General features: G+C 41.1%; 1 protein-coding gene across 6 annotated transcripts in view; it reads right to left on the bottom strand.

Moving 5' to 3' along the window:
* Hectd4 (HECT domain E3 ubiquitin protein ligase 4) overlaps positions 1–27091 on the bottom strand; it is a 158279-nt gene that overhangs the window by 109784 nt on the left and 21404 nt on the right. For all 6 annotated transcript variants that reach the window (XM_074061225.1, XM_074061223.1, XM_074061224.1 and 3 more), the window contains exons 2-3: positions 5250–5767; positions 759–848 (exon numbers count right to left, since the gene is read on the bottom strand). In XM_074061225.1, the coding sequence (XP_073917326.1) occupies positions 759–848; positions 5250–5767 (608 nt within the window). The remainder of the gene's footprint in view (positions 1–758; positions 849–5249; positions 5768–27091) is intronic.

Here is a 27091-nt window from a genome sequence, read left to right as displayed (position 1 = left end):
ATTTCAAAGACGCTGACGCTATCCATTTTAGCAAGAAAATAAAAGCCTATTCATCACCTCCAAGAGCAGGAGCTAAAACAGCTTTACACAAATACACATCTTACAAGACATTCACAGTATATTTTTAAATGAAAAAATTACAAAGCAGTGCTTATAGAAATGTTATAATAAAATTATATCTGGATGTAAAAATGTATGTATTTTAAACATACACGTGTGAGAGAAAAAGACAGGCAGAAAGAGATAGACAGAGGCAAAGAGGAGTATGAATTAAGAAATATAGGCCAAAACATTACAAGTTATCTTTGGTAATGAGATGATGAATGATTTTTACTTTCTTCTTTATACCTTAATACATCATCACTTCAATTTTACAGTAAGAATCCATTACAAGCTATTGCATTGTTTTCCTTTTTTATTGCATTTTTAAAGATACAAAAAGAAAAAAAAATTATATTCACTTTCAAAGAAGGAAAGGTAAAAACCAAAATTCTTAAGAAGTTAACCATTATTCTTTCTTTATTCAAAAATATGAATTAGGGCTGGCGGAATGGCTCAAGTGGTAGAGTGCTTGCCTCGCAAGCGTGAGGCCCTGAGTTCAAACCCCAGTACTGCAAAAAAAAAAAAAAAAAAAAAAAAAAAAAAAAAAAAATATGAATTATTAGTTGTTAAGAGATTAGCAATCTACTTGCTGTAAAAGCCTTTCTACGCAAAGCTGCCTTGTTTGAAGGAGAGTAAGAATCCAAGTGACAACTTACCTATACAGTACATCAGCGACAGGCAGGGACCCTAGATCAGTCTGTTTCTGTAATAGATGGACTGTGTGGACAAAAGTTTTCAAAGACCCCCTAAAAATAAAAGGGAACAGAAAAATCACCAAAATAAAAAATCAAGTAACTTAGGAAGTCAGTGTTCATTTTATTAACCACACAGGAAGGTACCAAAATGTGTTTATATGCTTCTGCCAATCAGAAAACGTGTTGTACAAAGCACACTTGGTTCATATGTATCAAAACTGGCTCATGAAGAACATTGCTATGGTGTGGCACCATGCCTATTGGCAAAATGCTCACCTTGCATTTGAGAAGGTAAACAATTTTTCTCTAACACAAGGGCACAGTCACAGAGCACTTGTGAGTATTCTGCTTGGATGCTGTTTTCCTCAGCATACTACCTATTCTGGAAGAGAGACTTCATAGGATAAAGTGACATGCAAAGTCGAACCCCATTTCCAGGCTTGATTCTTCAAACTTTTCACATAATGCCTCACTGGACCCCATTATGTTCAATATGACTAACTAACACACACTTGTGCCCACAGGTGATCCTTCTGCATCCACCTGTCAGGAAGCACTTGATTATCTTACTTGCAGGACTCACTACCAGCGAATTTCCTCGTGGTTCCCAAAGTTTGAGGCTCTGGGAAGTCCATGATATGGTCAGCAGGATCTAAAAGAAAGTGCTTTTAAGATGTACAAGACTTACCTGGCTATATATCAATTCTAAATCACCACGAGAACACTTCCCAACTAACTGATCACCTGTATCAGATGGAGTGACTTTGGTTTGCTGCCTTCTTCTCTTAGCCAAGGCTCTAACTGCAAGGTATCATCCACCTAAACGTCAATAGAAATGGAGCATCTAACACTGGACCAAGCAGACCTGGCACCTCCTCTTAATTGCTCCTTTCATTACCTCCAGTGCTCAAAGAGCTGTGTAAGGCAGGGAGGCAGCACAGTACAAAAGCACCACTTGGGAGTCATGACACATGAGCTCTGAAGCCTGCCACCACCACTCAACAGCTGCATAATCTGTCCTATCACCTAAGTCCCATGGATTTTTCCTTCTTCATCTCAGTTCAAAAATGGGACAAAAGCATCAACATTTGGAAAATTTAGATCCATTAACTAACTGTAAAAAATCATGACCCACCAGCCTCAGTCAGATTTTAAGAGAAAAATTTAAACTCCTTCCACAGCACAGCTCACGATCTGGGCGTGGCCAACCTCATCTCCTGCACCTTTCCTTCTACCATTATATTCCAGTGACCCCACCCTCTGCCACCTGTCCCTCAGATACCCAAACACAGAAAGAACATCAGAGTCTTATCATTACTGCCCCTCTTGGATGGAACCCTCTGCCACTCACTCTTTCTCATCACCCAGTCCTTAGTTCAAATGCCATCCCTCCAGTAAGGCCTTCCCTGGGAACTCCAACTAGTGTTGCCACACCTCCACTCAGTCATCCTCTATCAGAATAGACTGCTTTGGGGCTGCAGGAGTGGCACATGAAGTAGAGTGCTTGCCTACCAAGCATGAGGCCCAGAGTTCAAACTTCTATACCACAAAAAACCCCCAAAAGAACCTACTTTCTTTTTCTGTCGTAATTAATCCTCTCTGAAATTATCTTTTGCACGTGTTGGCTCCTTGTCTGCTCCCTGTCGCGTGTGAATTCTATAATTTTAGGGACCATCTGCCTGCTCACCACTGTATCCCTATGTCCAAGAAGAGTGCCTTGCCATGGTAAGTGAGCAGGAAGGTTTTACAGAATGAATCACCCTGAGTCCACTCAACTATCAGCTGTATAAGGTGGAAGACCTTAGCGGGGCACCAGTGGCTTGTGCCTGAAATCCCAGCTACTTGGGAGGCTGAGATCTAGAGGACAAAGGTTCAAGACCAGCCTAAGCAAGTAGTTTAAGAGCACCCCACCTTTAAAATAACCAGAGCAAAATATACTGAAGGTGTGGCGCAAGTGGTAGAGCACCTGCTTTGCAAGCTCAAAGCTCTGAGTTCAAACGCCAGTCCCACCAAAAAAAAAAAAAAAGTTGGAGACCTTGAATCTGTGTATCCTAAGACTTAGTAAGGTTCTTATAAACCAGAGATGTTAAATAGATGTTAATTAGAAGCTGAGTTTGGTGGTGCATGCCTATAATCCCAGCACTCAGGAGACTGAGACAGGAGGATCACAAATTCAAGGTTAGTGTGGGTATATAGTGAGACCCTGTCTCAAAAAATGAAGGGAAGGGCTGACGGAGTAGCTTAAGTGGTACAGTACCTGCCTAGCAACACTGAGGCCCTGAGTTCAAACCCCAGTGCCACCAAAGGAAAAAAAAATGAAGGGAAAAAAAAGATAAGTGTTAGTTGGTTGAATGAATCAATATCTTCATAATAATTTTTTTTGGAAAAGTTATTTTAAGAGCATCAGCCTCAAAAATTCAATAATATAGCCCAGCATTGGTGACTCACACCTATAATCCTAGCTACTCAGGAGACAGAAATCAGGAGGATAGAGGTTCAAAGCCAGCCTGGACAAATAGTTCATGAGACCTATCTCAAAAAGAACCCATCATAAAAAAGGGCTGGTGAAGTGGCTCAAGGTGAAGGCCCTGAGTTTAAACTCTAGAACCAGAAAAAAAAATTAATAATATGTACTTAGCAACTTCATTAAAAGGCATGATTTAATCATGAAAAGCATGGGGCTTCTGAGGTAAGTCAAGTCCATGACACAGTGAAAATATTGGCAACAAAATGTAGGAACCATAAAAAACAAAACAAAAAACCATGAAGAAGAATATAAAAGAATTCATTTCATATTTGTATTGAATGGAACCTGGGAATCTCAAATACACAAAGCAATTTTAATAAGCCTCTGTGACTGTGGTATAGATTGAATTTGAGTATATTATTTGAAAAGTAGGTTTTATAATCCAGTGTTTAATAACAAACTGTTCAAAACTAAAGACTTGATTACCTCCAAATCCCAGAATCTCTAAAGATAGTACCATCTTCTAGAAGCAAATTTCTCAATGCCATTTTTCCATCGATAACAAATCTATTTAGGGCTCAAATGTGCTTTTTCGTATGTAGAAAATAAATCAATCCAATCCTTTATGGAGAAACGTATTTCAGTACCTCCCATTGTGTCCAGGATTTCCACAATCAGCAAGTGTTCAGGAACCTAAAACTAAGCTATGCCAGTTTGCTCCAGGCAAAAAACTGACAATAAATAGCGCTGCTATTTTGCCTTAAAAATAACTTGAGATTCAGTTAACTAAAAGTCAACCTTGAAACCACAACAAGAAAAACGGGGGAAAAGTATTATAGCTAAGAATGGCATGATCCTCATCCTCCAAGAAGAATTTTTCCAAATATGCTGGGCTAACAAAAGATCCAACCTCACCCCCGCAAAAAGAAATTCTGAGGAACAGGGACAGATTTGTGGCACTTCTGTCAGACAATGGTCCTAACTGGTCACTAAACAATTAACTTAGTGGAAAGCAGGGGAAGTGGACATTGCTCTCCCAGATAGATGTTGTCACCACACAGGATGCTGGCAGAAGACTGTATAAATTGCTCTGAACAGCAACTGCAAACACATGGGAGGCTGTGACAAGGATTGCTACATAGTAAGGCCCTGTCTAAAACAAACTAAAACAAAAACTCAGCTGGATGTCTGTGGCTCACACCTATAATCCCAGCTACTCAGGAGGCTAACATCAGAAGGATGGAGGCTCAAAGACAGCCCTGGCAAATAATTTGAGAGAGCCTATCTTAAAAAATACCCAACCAAAAAAGGGCTGGCAGAGTGGCTCAAGTGGTAGAGTGCCTGCTAAGCAAGTGTGAGGTCTTGGGTTCAAACCCCAGAAAAAAAATAATAAAATCAACTCCAAGTACATTTCCTATTGACAGTACATTAATGACATCAGTTTGCACAAAAGGAAAGTATACTATTATATCCTGATACATACTGAGAGACCTTTCACTTAAACTGATGAAGGTTGAAAAACACAATTTGTGACTTAGTTTTGCAATGGAGGCCAGGTGACAATAACCCACTGACTTGCTGATACACTCCTTATAGACAGGCATGAAAAAATCAAAAATTCTACAATGTTTTGACTCTCCTCCTAGGACAAATACAGACATAACATCCTCAACTAACTACCTGATGTGGAACAGGAACCATGTAAAGGGTGAGTAGATGTGACCTGGGCTGATGTTCTGTTCTAATCTTTTAATCATGGTATAGCAGAAAAAGAAACCTTGAACTTGGGCTCCAGCTCAGGCACCTGGTGCCAAGTTTTGGTGAAAGCATCCTAAGCACTGTCAAGGCTGTGTGATTCCATACTGAAAACAAAGAACTTCTGCTCGTTAAGAACTTCCATGAAACACATAGGGCCGTTTCTTCACTCACCCAACCCAAGTGCAGAAGTCACAAGGCCACCAAGTAGCACATTCAGTGTTCCTTACCTGGCACAGGCCAATGCCACCAGGGCAGCAGCAGCATTTTCTTTTTGCTTATGTGGTATGTGTCGGCCTGTGTCAGAAGTCTCCTCAAGCCAAGAGCACAGCAACGTTTCAATTCCATTGAGACAGTCAGCAGGTTCCTTGGTCAGGCTCAAAGGCTGGCAGTCACGCAGACAGTTCAATAGCACCTCAGCAGTTATGTTACAGAGAGAGGGGTCTGTTCTACTCTGGGACTGGATGAGGGGGAAGACCAGCAGGAGCCCCATCCGTGATGTGAAGGGCGCTTGCTCAGGTTGCTGGAGCAAGCCCTGACGCTTGAGCAGGGCCAAAGTCTCTTCATCACCCGAACTTTCCCGTTCATGCTGCTCTTCCAAGGCCAACTGGCGCTGGGCGTTCCACAGTCCACGCAAGGCATTCAGGCGGTATTCCAGCAGGCGGGCATAGGCGTTGCTCTGATTGCCACAGATAGAGCGCAAACGTTCTGCTAACTCTGTTGGGTTCTTGGTCTCAAATGTTAAAATCTAAAGAAACATACAATAGAGAAGTGGATATTTACTGCTTTCACCAAAGTTGACTGTAGAAGCAAATAAGTCTAACAGCATCTAAACATAGTCTACATCAAGATTATTTTAAGCCAGCACAGGATTGCAGTTCAAGGCCATCAGGGCGAACTGTTCACTAGACCCCATCTCAATTAATAGCTGGTGCTAGCATCCCAGTCATTGTGGGAAGCCTAAAACAGGAGGATCACGGTCCAGGCCAGCCCAAGCAAAAGTGAAAACCCCATCTACAAAATAACCAGAGCAAAAAGGCATGGATCCAGCAGTAGAGCACCTGCCTAGCAAGTTCAGAGCCCTGAGTACAAATCCTAGTACCACCAATAAAGAAGTAAATATTATATATATTTATATATATATATACATATATATATATACACACTATATTTTTAATAGAAAACATGTACTATAAAGCCAGTTTGTTGCTGATGAAAATACCCCCATGGCAGGCTTTTCTGCTAAAGCTTCTGTTAAAAATCAGGATTAGAGCCAGGTGCAGGTGGCTCATGCCTATAATCCCAGCTACTCAAGAGTCAGAGATCAGGAGGATCATGGTTCAAAGCCACCCTATCTCAAGAAAACCCACAAAAAAGGACTAGTGGAATGGATCAAGATGAAGGCCCTGAGTTCAAACCTCAGTATCACACACACAAAAACAAATCAGGATTAAAGGGGCTGGAGATGTAGTTCAGTAGTAAGAGTGTGTGCTTAGAATGCTTGAGGCCCTGAATTCAAGCTCCAGCACCAAAAAAAGAAAAAGAAAATCAGGAAAATAAGAACCCAAGGCAGAGTATGATGGTGCATGCCTGTAATTCCAGCTCTTGGGTAGCTGAGGCAGGAGGATCCAGAGTTCAAGGCCAGCCTGGGCTACACAGAATGACACTGTTCAAAAAAAAAAAATCATAAAAACATACAATTGGGTTGGGACAAAGCCCAGTGGTAGAAAGCTCGGCTAGCATGCTTGAGGCCCTGGGTGTCATCACCAGCACCAAAAAAGAAAAGACAAAAAAGCAAAATGAAAAACATACTGTTAAGTGTGAAAGTTAGAAAACAATCCAAGTATTTTTATTTTACAAAAATCAAAGTACAAGTCCTCAAAAATGATCTTGAGTAGTTTTGTTTTGGTTTGGTTTTGGTTTTTGGAGCAAGGCTCTCTATGTAGCCCATGCTGGCCTCCAATTTCCAATTCTTCTGCCGAGCGCTGAGATTACAGGCATTCACCACCACACATGGGTGATCTTGAGTTACGAATACTGAGTCTCAGTCAGCGAAAACAGAACTAAGTTTCATCTTCTTTCTTCAAAACCTAACATATCCACAAATAGGCGAGGGACTGCTCACGGTTCTTTAATTTTGAAGCCTACTACATTCTTTCTGTTGTCCCCCCATTACTTAAGTTTGTGGCACAATGTAGACTTCTCAAGTTGTTACATGGAAAGGAACTGCCATTATTCTCTTCCCAAAACACATTCATCAGGAGGGTTCCTCTAGATTTTCATCTGGGAGATAATAAAACCAGTAACCCTCTGTCAACTAAGACAGGAGCCAGCTCTTAACAGGAAGAATCAAACTAAATTTAGGATGCAGAGAGTTCATGCAGTAGACTTGGATAAGTGAGAAGGAGCAAATGTTGGGACCAGAGGGTAGAGCAGGAGCAGTGCACTAAGGCACTGCCAGGCATGAGATAGCTCTGCTTCTTGGTGGTCTAGAGAATTGCGCTGGGGAGATGCTCAGAAGAAAAGCAGTCATTGGCACTGACATTAAGAAAGGTCAGAGTTCACATATCTCTCTCAAACCTGAAAAATCCTTTCTTCTACCAAAAATTCTGCCTTTCTAGACTCTGTTAGCCCAATAAAATAACAAGAATTTTCAAAGTGAGGCAAATACTTTAATTGCCTTGCTTAACTATAGGCAGCTCCTGACTGAACTGAAAAAAAACTTCACATTGAAAACCAATAATCCAGCAGCAAAAAGGGAGATGCAAGAAGTCAAAGAGAAATAAAAACAAGGTGAATTAGAAGTTGCTCAGTTAGCTAAGGGCAAGTGGAAGAGGCAGTGTGACAAGTATTACTAGAAGAGAAGGAAAAAATATCAAGGAATAAAGCTATTAAAATGGAAAAGGAGAGTGTGTGAATTTGATTAAAGTATATTAAATGCTTGATGTAACTAGCTCATGACTATAATCCTAGCTACTTGGGAGGCTGAGATTGGAAGGACTGCAGTTCAAGGCCAGCTCAGGCAAATAGTTCAAGAGACCCCATTTCCAAAATAACCAGAGCTTGGGCTGGCAGAGTGACTCAAGTGCTAAGAGCACCTGTCTAGCAAATGTGAGGCCCTGAGTTCAAATCCCAGTACCACCAAAAAAACAAAACAAAATAACTGGAGCAAAATGGACTGGAGGTGTAGCTCCAGTGGTAGAGCACCAAAAAATAAAGAAGAAGAAGAACGCAAAAAACTACTAGGCAGAGGTGGAAAGGACAGAGAGATGTGGTCTGAAGATAGTCTGTGTGGCTAGCTAAGTCCATGGTTCTCTTCTGGAGTGCATTCAAGGTGGGAAGTTAGGGCTAATTATGTGAACTGGCATCCTTCTTCTGGAGTCACACCAAAGGTGTTATTGGCAAAGAGCTTCCAGGCAAGTGACTCTCATGGAAGAGATGACACAGACAAAACTTCTTGATATATTTTGAAAAGTACATGGAAAGGTGTCTCTAGCAGACAATGAAACACCTTTAGAATGATCTGAGGTCCATCCACACATTTCACCCCTTGGACAAGAGAACAGACAAGCTTTTGGAACAAGCTTTGAAAACATACCCAGTAAAGATACCTGACAAATGAAAAAAGTAAAATAGCAGAAGGCCTGACAGAACAATGAAGGAATGCATGAAGTGACAGTGATATAAGAAACTGGTCAAGATGGTGAAGGCAAAGAAGGTTGCTCAGAGCAAGTGCTGAATGCACGTAGAACCAAAAAATGACTTAATGACAATCTCTGGGTGTGCATTTTTATAACAAAACTGAAAATACTGCAAAGCTGAACACATTCCACTAGGTGCAGTGGCTCATGCCTGAAATCCTAGCTACTGGCGGTGGGGGGGATGAAGATAAGGAGGATTGGGGCTTGAAACCAACATGGGCAAGACCTTAGGAATACCCCCATCTCAACCCACAAGCTAGGCATGATAGGATTCATCTGTGATCACAGCTATGAGATCCCAGTCCAACACTGGTACTGGAGAAAAATGTGAAACACTATCCAAAAACTAAACCAAAAAAGGGCTGAAGGCATAGCTCAAAGGGTAGAGCACCAGCCTAGCAAACATGAGGCCCTGAGCTGGGTGCCAGTAGCTCATACCTGTAACCTAGCTACTTGGGAGGCTATGATCGGGAGGATCATAGTTTGAGGCTAGCCCAGGCAAATGGTGCTCAAGACCCCATCTCCAAAAAAACCAGAGCAAAAATGGATGGAGGTATGGTTCAAGTGGTAGAGTATCTGATTTGCAAGAGCAAAGTCCTGAGTTCAAACCCTAATCCCACAAAAAAAAAAAAAAAAAAGCATGAGGCTCTAAGTTCAAACCTCAGTACCACCAAAAATATCACACATTCCAATTCAGAAAATCAGTTCTAAATATTTCCTTTATCTGAGATGAGAAACATTCAGTTTAAAAAATAATGAGAGTTTAGAGACATCTTATCTATTAGATTATAAATAACATCCAAATGCTATAAAATTTCAACTAACAACTTAGCAAAAAAAAAAAGGAAACAAATTACCAATAAACCCAACTTCTTTAATGAATCGCAAAGGAATTTTGTTGAGTGAAAGAAGCCAGTTTCAAAAAGCGACATTAGGTGTTGGGGGCAGAGCCCAGTGGTAGTGTGCTCAACTGGTTTCATCCCTGGCACCAGCACTCCCCAAAATTTTAAACCCACAATATTAAAAGGCTATATTCTGTTTTTAGCTGATGACATTCTGGAGAAAGTAAAACTATAACAGTGGAAAACAGATGAATGACTGTCAAGGTGTAAAGGAGTGGAGAGCATATAACTATAAAGGAATAATATGAAAGGTGGGGGAGGGGTGAAGAAACTGTTCTAGGTTCTGAGAGTGGTGCTGGTTAAATGAATCTATAACTATACTAAAATTCATATAATTGGATACCCTCTAAAAAGGTCAATGTTACCATATTATAATTTTAAAAGTGAAATAAAAGGGAAATATTTTCAAGCAGGCTACAGTTGTATAGAGTTAGGTACCACTAGGTAAAGGCATATTGAAAATTAGGTAACTAAAACTAAGAGCTAAAACAAAAACAAATAAAAAACTAGAAGGTTAGGAGCATGGCTCAAGTGGCAGACCCTGAGTTCAAGCCCCAGTGCTGAGAAAAAACAGAAAAGCTGGGCACATCTTTACCTAGGGCCATCATATCTAAGTAAACTAGATGGTTTTTTTTTGGGGGGGTGGGGGGTTTTCAGTGCCACCTCCTGCCAAAAGATCAGTAACCATCTTCCACCACTACAATCAACAAAGATTATTGAGATATTTTCAATGACATGATAAAAACCACAGAATTTTAAATCTGATCATCTTCCCAGTTATGAGTATTTAAACAAACAAGAAATTTTGTAGCATTTTTTTAAAAAAGCTTTTCGATACTGACTTTGTGATTTCTTCCACACAGTACAACTATTTGATAAAAAAAAATACCTGTGTGGGGTTGATCCCCTGTACCAGAAAAAAAATACGTATGTGCTTCACATGCATTTTACCTGTGGTCCACCAATCATCCACCTAGGGTGTCTGAAGCAAGTTCTAAAAAATCCAGTACAGGCTTTTATTGAACTAAAGAACCAAACAGCAGCCATGTGCCAGTGGCTCACGTCTGGAATTCTAGCTACTCAGGAGGCAGAGATCAGGAGAATTGCAGTTTGATGCCAGCCTGAACAAATAGTTTGAGAGATCCTATCTTGAAAAATCCTTCACAAAAATAGGGCTGGTGGAGTGGCTCAAGGTGTGGGCCCTGAGATCAAGCCCCAGTACCACACCAAAAAAAAAAATTTTTTAAAAAATAACCAAATAGTTCAGTAACAGTAAATCCAACTATTTATTTATATCATTAATCTCAAACATTGTTTCTGAAATATGATATTTCGTGGCACGTAAAATGATGTATATGACAAAATCTGTAGCTAACTTCGAATATTATGATTAGCTAATAAAACTATATGCTATGCATTTTTCTGACAATTCTATTTTTATAAGTCCCTCAGCTATATTTTCAGCATCCCACTGGCAAGGCAAATGTCCTAAAAGGGTTTACATTATTACAAAATTAACCACACATCATGCAGCACGCACACTTAAGTGGCTGTTGTGTTCATTGATTTAGGAGTATATAAGCACACTGGGCTTCCAGAAACCCATTGACCACTCAGCATTACCCATTTCCATGGCCCCTTATGAAAACTAAGAACCATCTGTGGCTGCTTTTTAGAATTCTGGCGTTTGAAGGTCATGGCATGAAATGCTTTTGTGAAGACAGCACACCTTTGAGTTTCAGGGAGTCAGCTGTGGAGGCTCTGTTGCTGGCCTCTGAATGACTCACCTCCGATACTTAAATAAAACCACTGCCCTCAACAATGGCTCCTGACCAAAATGGATGCCATAAGGAAATTAACATTTTCTAATTCCAGCCACTTAGGAGGTGGAGATTGGGAGGATCCATCTCAACCAACAAGCCAGGCACAGTAGTGCACCTCAGGAATCCCAGCTACAAAGAAACATAGATAGGAGGATCTGAAGCCAGCCTGGGACAACACTGCAAGACCCTAACTGAAAAATAACTAAAGTAAAAAGGGCTTGGGATGTGAGTCAAGTGTTAGAGTGTGCTAGGCCCTGAGTTCAAGTGCCAGTACTTCTAAAAAAAAAAAAAAAGAAAGAAAGAAAATATTTTTCTCTTTTGTTTTGTTTTGTTTTGGTGGTACTGGGGGGTTGAACTCATGGCCTTGCACTGCTAGGCAGGTGCTCTACCACTTGAGCCACACTTTCAGTCCATTTTTCTCTTTTTAAAAGAAGAAAACTATTTAAAGGAAAGCAAAAATGCCTGCCATCCTTAAGGGTTAATACGTGTACTTTAGTGATAAATGCTAAAGCCATCCCCAATAAGTGAGTGATTTCCAAAGTAATTCACAGCCTTAATGTAATTTTTTTTATCATATATAACATGCATTTTAAAAGACAAGTCATTCTGGACAGCCTAATAGAGGGCAGGCAAGACATTCTTTGCCTGAAACCTGGCTTTGACTAAGACTCCAATAGTCAATATAAGAACAGTTATGGTCTAGGCTGGTGGAGTGGCTCAAGTGATAGAGTGCCTGTCTAGCAAGCATGAGGCCCTGAGGTCAAACCCTAGCACCACCAAAAAAAAAAAAGTAAAAAGAACAGTTATGGTAGAGCGCATGCCCAGCAAGTGTGAAGCCCTGAGTTCCAACCCCAGTACCACCAAAAAAAAGTAATTAAAAATATTAAAAGGGCTGGAGACATGACTCAAGAGGTAGAGTACCTGCCTAGCAAGTGTGAAGCCCTGAGTTCAAGCTCCAGGATCACACACACACAAAAAATAAGTATTAAGAAAAGAACAGTTATTAGTTCTAGAGAATCAGATCACTTCAGATCATTTCCATTTTCTATTTTGAAAAACTACTGGAGAACGTACACTAGCAGCTGTGATTGGAAGTGTGAAATGCCAAACTATATTCCAAGTAAAGTGGGAGTGAGGAAAAACATACAGAGGCTGTTAAGTGGTAGAGAATATTGCGCGCATGCACACACACACACACACCCACACACACCCACACACACACACGCTAAACTAATCATAAGCAGAAAAGTCAGGACCTAATGTAAGTATCAATTTTCATCTACTTTGCTACTCAGAATAGCAGACAAGCACTTCTCTAAGAATCAAGGAAGAACATAAAATAGTCTGGGCTTGGTGGCTCACTGCTGCAATCCCAGCTACCAGGAAGCAGATATTGGGAGGATTGAAGCCAGCCTGGGTAAAAAGTTTTCGAGACCCCCATCTCAACCAAAAAAGGCTGCCCATGGTGGAGCATGCCTGTCATTCCAGCTAGAAAGGAAATGTAAATAGGAGGATCATGGTCCAACTGGTCATGAACACAACACACGACCTGAAAAATAAGGAAAGCAGACAGGGATAGGGCATGGCTCCAGTGGTAGAGCCACTTTGTTCTCAAGATTAGCAATCGTAACTAGAGCTGGTATTTTTTTATAGGCAGATGTTATCTTTAATTGGCAGTCAAACAAATGGCGACATGATTGACATATTTAAAAGTAGGGGACATATCTGTCAAAGAGCAACATCCAGTGCCATAAGAACTGCTTTCCGTAAACCCCACCTGTTGTACTTGGGCAGCAGTTTATCTCAAATAACACAGGGCTGATTATGGTCCTGGTTAGGAGGGAGACTGGGTGGTGGGATGGGAAAATCCACCACGGATACTGGGGACCATCAATGAACGTTAAAACCTTCCAATCTCCACAGAGAAATGATGGTTAAGACTCAGGATCAGTCAAGCTCCAATGAGCTGTGTTAACTATTACTATGCTCCCCTCGCACAGTGCATTAACCAAGTCAATTCATTATGTGAAACTGGCAGCGTAAAAGGAATTTGTATTTCAGAGATCAACTGGCCAGACTTACACTCTCACAACAGAACTCTTAAGTAAGGCAGAATATGGAAGCTTTCATACGCATTAGTGTGGAATCTTCAATCCTTCTGCAGATTTTTCTGCCATTGTTCACAATATGAAGATGCTGATCACAGCCAAATTGAATTGCATATGGCAATTAAAGAAGACCAGAAGGATTTCCTGTGAACCACGTGAATGAACTGTGAGTAGAGGGATGGAATTCTATCTCTAATAGTGAACCCTAAATCCAGAGTGAATCACTTACCAATTAAATTAGACTCTGAAGCTGCATAACCTTGTCCAATCTTGGAACGATGTGGTCATTCATACTCATTTTTCCACATCCTCTAGGTTTAAAAAGGGTCTTTGATGGAACTGATGACCACGATACTAAAGTGCACACTTTAATTCACGAATGCAGCCTCTGGCTTGGTGCCAGAACTAGAAGGGGCCTGACTTGTTACTAGATTGCTTTGCTTTGGCTAACAGGTAAAACTTCCTCCCACACTTGGTTTTGTACAGCTGCTATTGGTAACTAACGGGGCTGCTAAAATTGTGAGGACCTCATCACATATGAAATTCTTGCATAGAAGTTCTATGTGCTCCTGGCTCCCACCAGGTGTTATCTTCTGTCATGTCTCCATGACCAGGCGCCTATTTCTCCACCTTCCTACTATTTCTCAACCTATCCCACTCAGTCTAAATCCTGCCTATCTTCCAAAATTCAGCTCTCCTCCATTTCTCCTGGTTAAGAAACTCTAGTTTTCTCTGTGTTTTCAGAATGCCATACTTGTGCTTCCATAGCATTTTATACATACTATCCCTATCAGAGTGTTAGCTACAGCTATGAGGATAAGATGTAAAAGTTTCAAATGTTGACAAGAATGTGAGACAATAGAATTCCCAGACACTTCTGGCAGAAATATAAATTGATACAAAAACCTTAGTATCAATTTCACATTGTCTCGTTAAACTGAAAATGTACTGTATGAATTTCCCATAGCTGCTGCAACAAGACACCACAAATTTTGTGACTTTAAAAAAAAACAGGTATGTGTTGGTGGAGTGGCTCAAGTGGTAGAGCACCTGCCTAGCAAGTGTGAGGCCCTGAGTTCAAACCCCAGTAACACCGAAAAAATAAACAACAACAAAAAAATGTTTATTCTTATACAGTTCTGGAGGCCAGAAGTCCCTGGGCAATCCAGGTGCTGGCAAGTCTCCACTAACTCCTGGAGTTTTAGGAGAGAATCACTTCCTGCCTCTTCCAGCTTCTGGTAGCTGCTGGCATTCCTGGGTTTGAGACCACACTCATTCAATCCCTGCCTCTGATTGAAGGGCCATCTTCTTTTCTTTGGGTAATCTCCCTCTGCCTCTCCTAAGAACACCTGGACTACCACATCTGCAAAGCCCCTTTTCCATATAAGGTAACATTTATAGGTTCCAGGGAGTAGGACATGATGTTTTTCGTTTGTTTGTTTTTGCGGTACTGGTGTTTGAACGCAGGCCCTTGTGCTTGCTAGGCACCAGGAGGATCTGACAGACCATAAGCTCTTCAAGGGTGGGCTCTTACATTCATTTGTCTTTACATTTCTGTACCACGAGCTCAATGTATTTTGAATTGTGTCTCCTAAAATAAAGCCTAGCACAGCCCCTGACATGTGGCAAGCACTCAATAGCATTAGATAATCTTTTTTTTTAGTGGTATTGTGGTTTGAACTCAGAGCCTCACACTTGCTAGGCAGGCGCTCTACCACCTGAGCCACTCCCCCAGCCCCAGCTAATATTATTTTTAAAGATCTTATTCAAAATTACTTCAAACTCTGTCAGTATAGCTTATAGTTTTGTCTATTTTGTTCCCTGACACATCCCAAGCCCCAGAGAACATGGCATACACCAGTGGCCAATATTTAATAAATATTTACTGACTAAATGAATGAGTAAAGATGCTGCCTGTCAGTACACTTACCTCCCCTCCACCAAGACAAACAAACCAAAGAACAGAAACAGCAACAGTGGGACAGAGCAGGCTACACAGCGTCCCAGACCAGCACTTTCTTGAACTCCTGCTCTGTCTCAGTGTTTGGCTCAACAAGGCAGTCCCAGTCAGCATCCTGCACTTTGCTTAGCAGATCAGGGATGTCAACTCTACATCTGCAACCTGAACAAGTTTGGCTGGGTTAGGCAGGCACACGAATGCATACCCAGTGAGTCCTCAGAAGAAATCCCTGGTGATCATGGCCACCACTATGGACCTGGAAGAAACCTGAGAAACACTGCCTCTTTTGTGCCCAGAGGCCTGCCCTGCTCCTCAGTCCCCACTCACAGCTGTGCTTGACTAATTAAATGGCCTGGAAACCTGTCTGTCGCCTTACTGCTTATTTCTTCTAAATCAAAAGACTTTGCTTTAGAATTCAATTCCATCTGTCTCCTTCAGACTGCAGAGAACAAATGTTCAGAAAAACTAGCCAACTAGCTAAAATTAAATGCACCTTTCCTAGCAAAGACTTGTACGCTGTTGGGGGCAGGGAGCAAGGATTCTAAGGATAAACAGCTACAAGAGCACAGTATATGTTCCGTAGAAACCCTTGACCCCCATCTTGGCAGAACAGGGGCAAAGCTGGAACTTTCCTAGTGAAACTGACATGTTGAACATCGTCTACCCAAAATAATATGACTATCAGCCCCCAAGGTTCCATTTTCTTTCCTTTGGACATCGGGAAGCCTAAATTGGCTCATACCCTGGAGCGTCACCTGTCAACATCTGAAATGTAGAGGACTTTGCTGAACTATTGGTCCTGTCCCATGACCAGAAAAAAACTCCAGTTTTATAGCCTTTATCTGGAAACTATAATACCACATTCTTAAAAGTTTTATGAATTATTAAAATAAAATACAGGTAATCCTAACTACTTGGGAGGCTGAGATCAGGAGGATCAAGATTCCAGGCCAGCCCGGGCAAACAGTTTGTGAGACCTCCATCTCCAAAATAACTGGAGCAAAACAGACTAGAAGTGTGGCTCGAGCAGTGGAGCACCTACTTTGCTAGTGCCTGCTTTGCAAGTGTGAAGCCCTAGTTCAAATTCCAATCCAACCAAAATGAAAATAAAAAAGTAAAATACATAAAATCCTCCCCCTTCATGCTGCTTTTAGTATTTCTGAGTTACAAAATACATGCCTAGAAATAATATGGGGAGGAACACCCAAAAATAGTCTACATCACTGAAAAAAGACCTAATGCATTATGGATTTCAAGCAAGAAGTTGATTCTGTGCTAGTGACCCAATTTTTGCTGTCAAAGACACATGTGACAAATATTACCATGTTATACCTATGTTCTGAAATGTCCCAAGACACCTAACGTCCAATTTCTCTTTCCAATATGACTTCCCACCAAAAGACTCTTTTCTCTCTTAAGTAATATAAGGAACAACACAGTGAAGCAAAAACCACAACCAAAAAGTTCACATCCTGGAAAGTCATTCCTAAAACACTGTAATTTACCACACTGATGAACACTTAACTTTATAACACTATAATATCCAGAGGTCAGGAGATGACAAAGTGACTCAAGTGGCAGAGCACCTGCCTAGCAAGTTCAAAGCCCTGAGTTCAACATGCAGTACCACCAAAATAGAAAAGAAAAGGAATTCAGAGGTTACTAATAAAATGAAATATTAGGTTCCTTTTTGTTTAAATTCATGTAACTACAATTTTAGAATTTCACTAAAACTCTTAAGACTGCAGGCAAAAATCATCTCCAAAAACATGCCAAATCTTTTTTATTACACTGGAAATTTGTTGTACTAAAGGTAATAGAAAACAAATTTCCACAACTAAGGCTCAAGAATATTTTTGTTTTAAATTTCTTTCTTTCTTTTTTTGTGGTATTATGGTTTGAACTCAGGGACCTGGTGCTTGCTAAACAGGAAATCTACCACTTGAGTCATGCCCTCAACCTGTTTATAGACTTCTTATAAAAGAGTTCAACCTAGCTAAGCATGGTGGCACAGGCCTATAATGCCAGCACTCTGGAGGCTGAAGCAGAAGGATTTCACATTTGAAAACAGGTTGGCTACACAGTGAGTTCAAGGTCAGCCTGAGCTATGAATCAAGATCTAGTTTCAAAATAAAAATAAAAAAAGCATTTCTCACAGAGACTGGAAATATTTTCATGAAGAGATGATGTGTATCTCTTTATATTTTACTTCTTCGCTTTTTCAAATTTTCTCTAGGTAACACTTTCATAAGATGCCATTCCAGGAAGAGCACAAGGCAAAAACTACAACTCAGGAGATTTTCAGGCAGCCTAATCGTGGGGGCAATGTTTGCCCACCATCTATTATGTGCCAGAAACTGTGCTGAGAAGTTTCCATTTCAGAGTCCCTCATCTGAAATCCACAGCATGAAGTAGGCAAGGAAGACTACTGTCCCTTTTACAGGTAAGAAAATGCTGGTGCAGAGCAAACCAAAGTTGCCCAGGTCATTTCACCAATAGCTGGTGAGCTAGGATTAAAAGGCACACTCTCTACTCTGAGCCCACACTCTGAACTACACCACCGTGTTTCCCACCTGTGCCTGGTAAGAAGCACCCTGAGCACTAATCAGAATGACATATTTCCTGTAACCACCACCACAGGTCCTAGACTCTTATGTTTAAAAGGTGTCTCAGGAAATCTTATCAGGCACAACTTGGGAACCCCTCCCACACTCCACTGCCACCCAAACTTTGAATTTAGAATGAGACCTGTTACTGCATATACATTGGCCCTCCTTGTTAGGATGGGCTGTTTCAATGCCAGACAGTGCATTCTCAAAAAGGCAGCCTATTTATCAAAACTAAGGCATTCTCGTGGTTGAAGATCCTCAGGTTTCCACAGAGAGAAGTGGCCACTTTCCTAATATTAAGTAGGAGATACAGACTTTAGGGCTGGGGATACAGGAGAATGATAGAGGGATTAATTTAATTCAGATATAATGTAAGCACTTTTGTAAATGTCACAATGTACCCCCAGTACAACAATAATACGATAATAATAACAATAATAAAACAATTCATGCCTGAAACTGCCATACTGGCTGAATTTCCAGGTGCCACAATTGCACTGACAGTCTTTTCCCCACCACAAACTCAGAGGTGGGAAGGAGTGGGTAATGTGAATTTCACATTGCTAAATAAGAGCTTTCCTAGTAGAAACAGGCCACCAATCAATCATTTGCATTGTTATTTCATATATTCATTGACAGAGAGGATGGTGGTGTTCATCACCAGCCAGAGAATGCATGTCCCTTCTAAGGCATTCAAACTCAAATGTTTTTGAAAACCTCTGCATGCCAAATTCAGCCCTATCTGTGGATTGAATTTGGCATTCTGACTATAGGTTGCAATCCTTGTAGGCCCCAATTTTTCACACCTGCTTCTTTTTCCATAAATACATACATTTATTAAATATGCATGTATATATTTCACAGGAATGGGGGCAATGTTGAATTAAAAATCTCTGATGATAAATGCGTTGGTACGTGTCAAATAGGCTCTTTGGAAAATGAGACTCCAAGATTGGACTGATTGGACTGAAACACACAGCCAGGTAAACTTAAGGAATTTCCTAGCAGTTCAATTACCTAACGGTAGCCAGCAATATGCATCTATCACACATTGGACCCCCAGTGGACAGGGCCTGGTACACAAGCCGTCTTCTACACCTGCAGAGCAGAAAGGCACATGGCACTCTGTGGTTCCCTAAAACAGCGATGCTCCGGGCAGAAGGACTGCTGATGGAGAACATAAGGACAGTATGTTGGCCAAGCTGTGTTTGCTCTCGTGCCAACTGCTTGCCAGATGAACTATAAACACATTCCATTTACATGAATGACGTGTAATAGGATGATACACAGAATTCCGCACTGGAGCCTTCTCAGGCTATTCCCTCAAGGGCTCTGCCAGTGTCCCTGCCCCCACAAATAGCAGAAACAGTTCTTTTCTTAGTTTGACAGGACACAGAGATAACAAGCCATGAAATAAATGGTGGGACACAGTGAACTTTTGTAAGTTGGACATTTTATTTTTATCGTTTTTACATTTGCTTACATGTGCATACATTATTTGGGCCTCCTCCCCCCATATACACCACTTCCGAGCAGAGTCTGTTCCTCCCTCTTGTTCTCTGATTTTGTTGAAGAGAAAACATAACAGATAGTAAGAAAAACAGCGTTTTTGCTAGTTTGAGATAAAGATAGCTCTACAGAGAGATTCCTAGTGTTGTCACCATGCACATGTGTATTACAACCTATAATGATTCATCTCTACCAGACCTCTTCACTACTTACTAGTCCCCTTCCCATAGTGGCTTCAGCCAGTTTAAGATTACTATAGTCACTCCTCTATAGCGAGCACTTCAACCACATTCAAGTTTTAAGTTTCCTTCCCTTTCCCTTTTCATCCCATGCTCAATCTCCACTTAGTGTGTGAACCATGTAAGCTGGACATTTTAAAGACCAAGCATTCTAACTGCAGGTGCAAAAACTCTTTTTAAGTGTTTTATTTAATCAAATCACAATAGCACTGAAAAAGTTATATTCATTGCTTTGATATGAACTAGATTAGCAAAACAGTAGTTCCACACAAGGTGCTGGTGGCTCACGCCTGTAATCCTAGCTGCTCAGGAGGCAAAGATCAGGAGGATCACGGTTCAAAGCCAGCCCAGGCAAATAGCTCATGAAACCCTATCTCGAAAAATACCCAACACAAAACAGGGCTGGTAGCACACCTGCCTAGCAAGCATAAGTCCTGAGTTTAACACCAGTACCACCAAAAAAAAAAAAAAAAAGTAGCTATACAAGGGGAGGCATTAGAAAGCCTTGCACCTTATTGGGAGGACTCTAACATCCTTCTATTTGTGCAAGCACCTCAAAAGCAAGAATTAAGGAATCCATCAAATTTTAAGTCTCATCAAGCAGACCCTAGTGTATCCTTGAAATAGGTTTTCTAATCCTTCTGAATGTCACAAATAAAATTATCGATCAAAAGCTGATACTCACTAAAATATTATACACAGCATAATGCTATTTTTATTTAAAAAGTATATATACTGAGTATCTGTATATGTAAGAGAGGGACCGAGAAGGAGAAAGTTTAAAGTCTCAACACAAAACACTGACTTTGGAATTAATGAAAGACAGGATTGTAAAATAGGTATGGGGGTACTTATGGGAGGGGAGGGAGAACGAAAGAAATGAAGGTGAGGGGATATGGTTGATGGGCTTCATGAACATGAAATAGAATGATGAAAACTCCTTGCAATTGCTGTAAGTGGGGCAAGGAGGAGGTTGCAGGGGGGAGAGGGAAATGGTGGGGGCAATCTAACCAATGTACAATGAAAGGCTATTTGGAATTGTTGCAATGAATCTCCCCTACACAACAAATATATCCTAATTTTAAAAAATACCCAACACAAAAAAGGGCTGGCAGAGTGGGTCAAGTGGTAGGGCACCTGCCTAGCAAGCGTGAGGCACTGAGTTCAAACGCAGTACCCTTCACAAAAACAGAAAGAAAAATATTATTTCATATAATTTCTCCTGCTTTGGCCTCACTGATTTTTAAAGTAATGCTGTCATGTTCTCCTAATCATCTATGCAGTTGAATACAAACTCAAGGATTTGCTTCTGAGAAGTTTAAAGTGCCTGTGTGGTTTCTTTCTCAAAGATACATGCTACCACCACCAAGGAAGCCAATGAAGTACAACGGGACCACCTTAACCTCTCAGACCACTTTTACAAGCTTTATGCCTTAGTGTGCTGGATGAGCTCATTTTTCTAGTGTTCAAAGAATCAAACATCATTACAGTTCCCCTCAAGTGGATAAGACTTTATTTCATTACAAGAAGAAACAACCTAGTTTAAAACGTGTAAAACTGCTAAAAAAAAAAAAAAAAAAAAAAAAAAACCACCCTCCTATTTGGGAAGCTGAGATCAGGAGGACTGAGCCCCAGCAAATAGTTTGGGAGATCCCATCTCTAAAATATCGAGAGTAAAAGGGACTGGAGGAGTGGCTCAAGTAGTACAGCACCTGCTTTGCAAGTGTAAAACCCTGAGTTCAAACCCCAGGGCCACCAAAAAAGAAAAAAACAAACCACACCCTCAATGCTCTCAACACATTCATCCTGCTCAGCATTATGATGGAATACTTCTGACCACACGTCATACCACCCTTGGAGAGAGGGCCGGGTCAGCTCTCTGGCTAACATGGCTAACTCAGCAAATGTAACCAAACACTAAGTACAACTCAGTAGACATTAGGGCCCAATGGTCTCCCTAAGAAAGAGTGTTATTTCACATCAGAAATCCACAAATGGAGGTAAATGGATGGAACTGGAGAACATCATTCTGAGTGAGGTTAGCCTGGCCCAAAAGACCAAAAATCATATGTTCTCCTTCATATGTGGACATTAGATCAAGGGCAAACACAACAAGGGGACTGGACTTTGATCACATGATAAAGCGAGAGCACACAAGGGAGATATGAGGATAGGTAAGACACCCAAAAAACTAGATAGCATTTGTTGCCCTCAACGCAGAGAAAGTAAAGCAGATACTTTAAAGCAACTGAGGCCAACAGGAGAAGGGGACCAGGAACTAGAGAAAAGGTTAGTTTGAGAAGAATTAACTTAGAAGGTAACACACATGTACAGGAAAGCAATGCGAGTCAACTCCCTGTATAGCTATCCTTATTGCAACTAGCAAAAACCCTTGGTCCTTCCTATTATTGCTTATCCTCTCTTCAACAAAACTAGAGATAAGGGCAAAATAGTTTCTGCCTGGTAGCGAGGGGTTGGAGGGGTAAGGGAGGGAGAGGGGGTTGGGGGTGTAAGGGAGAGGGTGGGGGTAAGGGGGGAGAAATGACCCAAACATTGTATGCACATACGAATATAAGAAAAGAAAAAAGAAAAAAAAATCCACAAGCGGGTGGGTGCTGGTGGCTCACGCCTGTAATCCTAGCTACTCAGGAGGCAGAGATTAAGAGGATCATGGCTCAAAGCCAGCTTGGGCAAATAGTTCACGAGACCCTATCTTGAAAAATAACCAAAAAACACACAAAAAAAGGGCTGGTGGAGTGGTTCAACTGGTAGACAGCCTGCCTAGCAAGCATGAGGTGTGTTGTGAATGATAGCACACATTATCTGCTCCATTCAAAACATACAGTAGGCTTGCTCACTGGCTACCTCATTTCTTAGTGCACAGAGGGAACCGCCAAGCTGGTTTGGGTAAGGGCTTATTTTCTACATCTTGCAGATCTGAAGATACGTACCAAGCTTTCTTGTAGTTGCATCAATAGCCAGCCCTGTGCACACCCTTTCTGACTTGCTCTGTTAGTGTTCACAAAGAATTCAAATCTCTTGCTTGCAAAGTAATAGAAGCTCACTGGAAAAAGAAAGGTGCCAGTAAGTGAAGTGGAGAGGGCTCATTATCAGGTCGGAGTGGTGGTTGGACACTATCATTTCTCACCAAACATGCAGGGTGGGTAAGTTTGTGTCTGCCAGCACACAGATGAGGGGTATGCCTGGACTTCATTCTGCTCTCTCAGAATACGGCTCACAACATTTAATGCAAGACCCGTAGCTTTAAAACCACTACAGGAAAACATCTGAAGGCACAGGTACAGGCAATGACTTCCTGAACAGGACTCCAACTGTCTGAGAAATAAGAGCAAGACTTGACAAATGGGACTGCATCACATTAAAGTTTCTGAACATCAAAGGAAACAAGAATGAGACAACCCATGGGGCTGGTAGAATTGCTCAAGAGGTAAAGCACCTACCCAGCAAGCCTAGCAAGCATGAGGCCCTGAGTTCAAACCCTAGTACCATCAAAAAAAAAAAAGGAAGAAGAATGAGACAACCCATACAACTGGAGAAAATCTTGCCAAGCTGTCATTGAACAAAGGATTAATATCCAGAATATATAAAGAGCTCAAAAAACTAAACACCAAAAGGACAAATAATCCCATTAATAGACGCAGGCCACTGAACTGAACTGACAGTTCTCAAAAGAAGTATAAATGGCCAATATGGGAGAAATGCTCAATATCCATAGCCATAAAGGAAACGCAAAATCAAAAAGCCACTGAGACTCCATCTCACCCCAGTCAGAATGACTATCCTCAAGAAAACAAACAGCAAATGCCAGCAAGGATGGGGAGGGAATGTAAATTAGTGCAGCCACTATGGATATCAGTATGGAGATTCTTCAAAAAACTAAAAATAAAACTACCACATGACCCGGCTATACCATTCTTGGGCATATATCCAAAGGAGTAAGTCAATATACAATAAAGATACCAGCACACCTATGTTTATAATAGCACTTCTCACAATAGCCACAGTATGGAATCAGCCTCAGTGCCCAACATCCATGAATGGATAAAGAAAATGTCATATAAATACACAATGGAGTATTATTCAGCCAGAAAGAAGAATGAAATTGTCATTTGCAGGAAAATGGATGGAACTGGAGATCATTTTCTTGAGTGAGATATGCCAAGCTTAAAAAGACAAATATCAGGTTTTTGCTCATATGTAGAATATAGACCTAAAAATGATGATGACGATGATGGTCACTGTCATGATGATACTAGGACATGATTATAAAAGGGAGGGCAGTGTGGTGACAGGAAACCGCAGGGAGGGAAGAGGGGAGGAGAAAAGGAGACAGTGGTGAGGGGTGAACATAAAGTACATTACATAAATGTATAAAAATAGCATAACAAAAGCCACTAAATACTGTTTTTAAAAGGAGGGCTGGGGGCATCACACACTAAGAGTGCTTGCCTATCATGCACGAGCCCTGGGTTCAAACCCCAGCTCTGAAAAAAATAAAAATAAAAAATAAGCTGAGTGCCAGTGGGGTGGCTCCACCTATAATCCTAGTTACTCAAGAGGCAGAGATCAGGAGGATCTTGATTCTATGCCAGCCCAGAGCAAATAGTTTTTGAGACCCTATTTCAAAAAAAAAAGATCACAAATAAGGGCTGGTGGAGTGGCTCAAGGTGACAGACCTGAGTTTAAGCCCCAATACCACAATAAATAAATAAAATAAAATAAAAGCAGGGCATTGGTGACTCACCCCGTACTCCCATCTACTGGGGAGGTAGAGATCAGGAGGATCATGGTTTGAGGCCAGCTCAGGCAAATAGTTCACAAGACCCTATCTTGAAAATACCCAACAGAAGCCAGGTGCCAGTGGCTCACGCCTGTTCTTAGCTAACTCAGGAGACAGAGGAGGATCGCAGTTCAAAGCTAGCCTGGGCAAACAGTTCCACAAGACCCTATCTTGAAAAACCCTTCACAAAAATAGGGCTGGTGGAGCGACTCAAGGTTAAGACCCTGAGTTCAAGCCCCAGTACAAAAGAGAGAGAGAGAGAGAGAGAGAGAGAGAGAGAGAGAGAGAGAGAGAGAGAGAGAAAGGAAGGAAGGAAGGAGGGAGGGAGGGAGGGAAGAAAGAGGAGGAAAGAAAGAAAGGAAGAAAGGAGGAAAGAGAGAGAAAGGGAAGGAAGGAAGGAAGGAAGGAAGGAAGGAAGGAAGGAAGGAAGGAAGGAAGGGAAAATACCCAACAGAAAAAAGGACTGGAGGCATGGCTCAAGTGGTAGAGTGCCTGCTTAGCAGGCATGAGGCCCTGAGTCAAACCCTCATGCTAGATAGACAGATCTGTCTATAGAGCATCTCTACATCACCAAATTATCTTTCATAATAGAAAACCAAATGAGTAGTTTAGGAAAGAAGATTTAATAAGTACAAAGGGGAGGAGGTAAAAATTTAGTCCCCCTCTTTAAATTTTTTCAAATGCTATTCTGACAGAAGAAAGATTTCATTGCCAAGGATAAAATACTGCTAGGAGTGCTTAAAAGGCAAAAATTCTAATCCAAGGTATGTCAACCACTAATCTTTCTGTTCCTCAGTTTTCTAGTTTTTAAAACAAAGATGGAGTGACCCAGACCTAGCTACCTCTCAGGAATGTAAATAAATAAGGTACGTGCCTACTCACCTCCTTCCACCCCGGGTGCTAGGGATGGAACCCAGGACCTCGCACGTGCCAAGCAAGCATGTGCCACGCAAGCTCTCTACCACTCAGCTATACCCTCAGCCCCACATTTTCATATTTTGGTGCTTTCATTCAACTTATCAAGTATTCAGAAAAACCACTACACTGTACTAATGAGAAGTCAGAGGAGCACATGCAGTCATGGGGAAATGGAGGGCTTTTATACTAAGAAGCTTTTTTATTTTTAATTTATAGGATACCTTTCTCTCCCCCCGCCCCACCTCTTTTAGTGGAACTGGGGATTGAACTCAGGGCCTTGCCCTTGCAAAGCAGGTGCTATCGAGCCACACCTCCAGTCCATTTTGCTCTGGTTATTTTGGAGATGGGGTCTCTCCAACTATTTCCCCAGGCTAACTTCAAACCTGGATCCTTCTAACCTTAGCCTTCCAAGCAGCTAGGATTACAGGCATAAGCCACCAGTATCCGGCCAGAATACCTTACTCTTAAAATATATCAGGATATATGACCTAGCTTCAATATGATGTGGAGGTAGAAAAATCATCAATAAATATATTTGTTTAATTTTTTGGTCATATTAGGTACCTTAAAAATAAAAATGTAGCACTGGGCAGGGTAGTGCGTACTTGGGAGGTTGATGCAGGAGGATTTTGAGTTTTGAGGCCAATGTGAGCTACACAGAAAGACTCTGTCTCAAAAAACAGAAAAAAGGGCTGGCAGTGTAGTTCAAATAATAGAGCGCCTGTGTAGCAAGCAGGAGGCCCTGTTTAAACCCCAGTGCCACCAAAAAAAAAAAAAAAAAAGGAAAAGTAAAGAAGAATCCAAAATAAGAAAACTAGGTATAACCCTGGCTAGCCTGAGAGTTTAAATCAACTATCCAAATGAATTATTTACCATTGCCCCTACCTGAGCAATGGAGCAGAAACATCCAAAGGGAAGCTACTATGCCAGGTGAGTGAATTACTGCCACTGAATATTGGATTACTCAAGAAAGAAACTGCTTCTTGGGGGCAGCTTTAGCTCTGTGAAGATGCTAAGGGTGTTATTCTTTTTTTAGACAGTAAAAATATGGCTATTTTTCTATATGCATAGAAGCTATACTCAATGATCAAGAAATATTCAAGCTGGACTTCCATTTTCACTATTAATATCAAATATGCAAGACAGAGTAACAATGAGAAACTCTGAAAAGAGGATGAGAGGAGATGGTCACCAGAGGGTCACCAGAAATCTCTGAGCTGCCAAACTATAATTTGGAGCAAGAATACTCATCTCTCTCCCACTATCACAAGGTAGGGTTAGGAAATTCTCAAGACAAAATTTGCTTCAATTAACTTTAATTTATAACAAATCTATAGTCCAAGTATACTTTTTGGGTCGTGCTGGGAAATTTGAACAGGATAATCATGTAAGAAGGGGAAAACACAGTCTGAGAAAGTGTAACACTTTGGACCCAGACACTAAGAATCAAAGTCCTTGCTGGTGAAATGGTCATCAGTTAGTCTCTCATTAACATCCAAGAG

This window comes from Castor canadensis, chromosome 18 (genome assembly GCF_047511655.1).
Source record: "Castor canadensis chromosome 18, mCasCan1.hap1v2, whole genome shotgun sequence".
NCBI lineage: Eukaryota > Metazoa > Chordata > Mammalia > Rodentia > Castoridae > Castor > Castor canadensis.
This window is presented reverse-complemented; position numbering and strand designations above follow the sequence as displayed.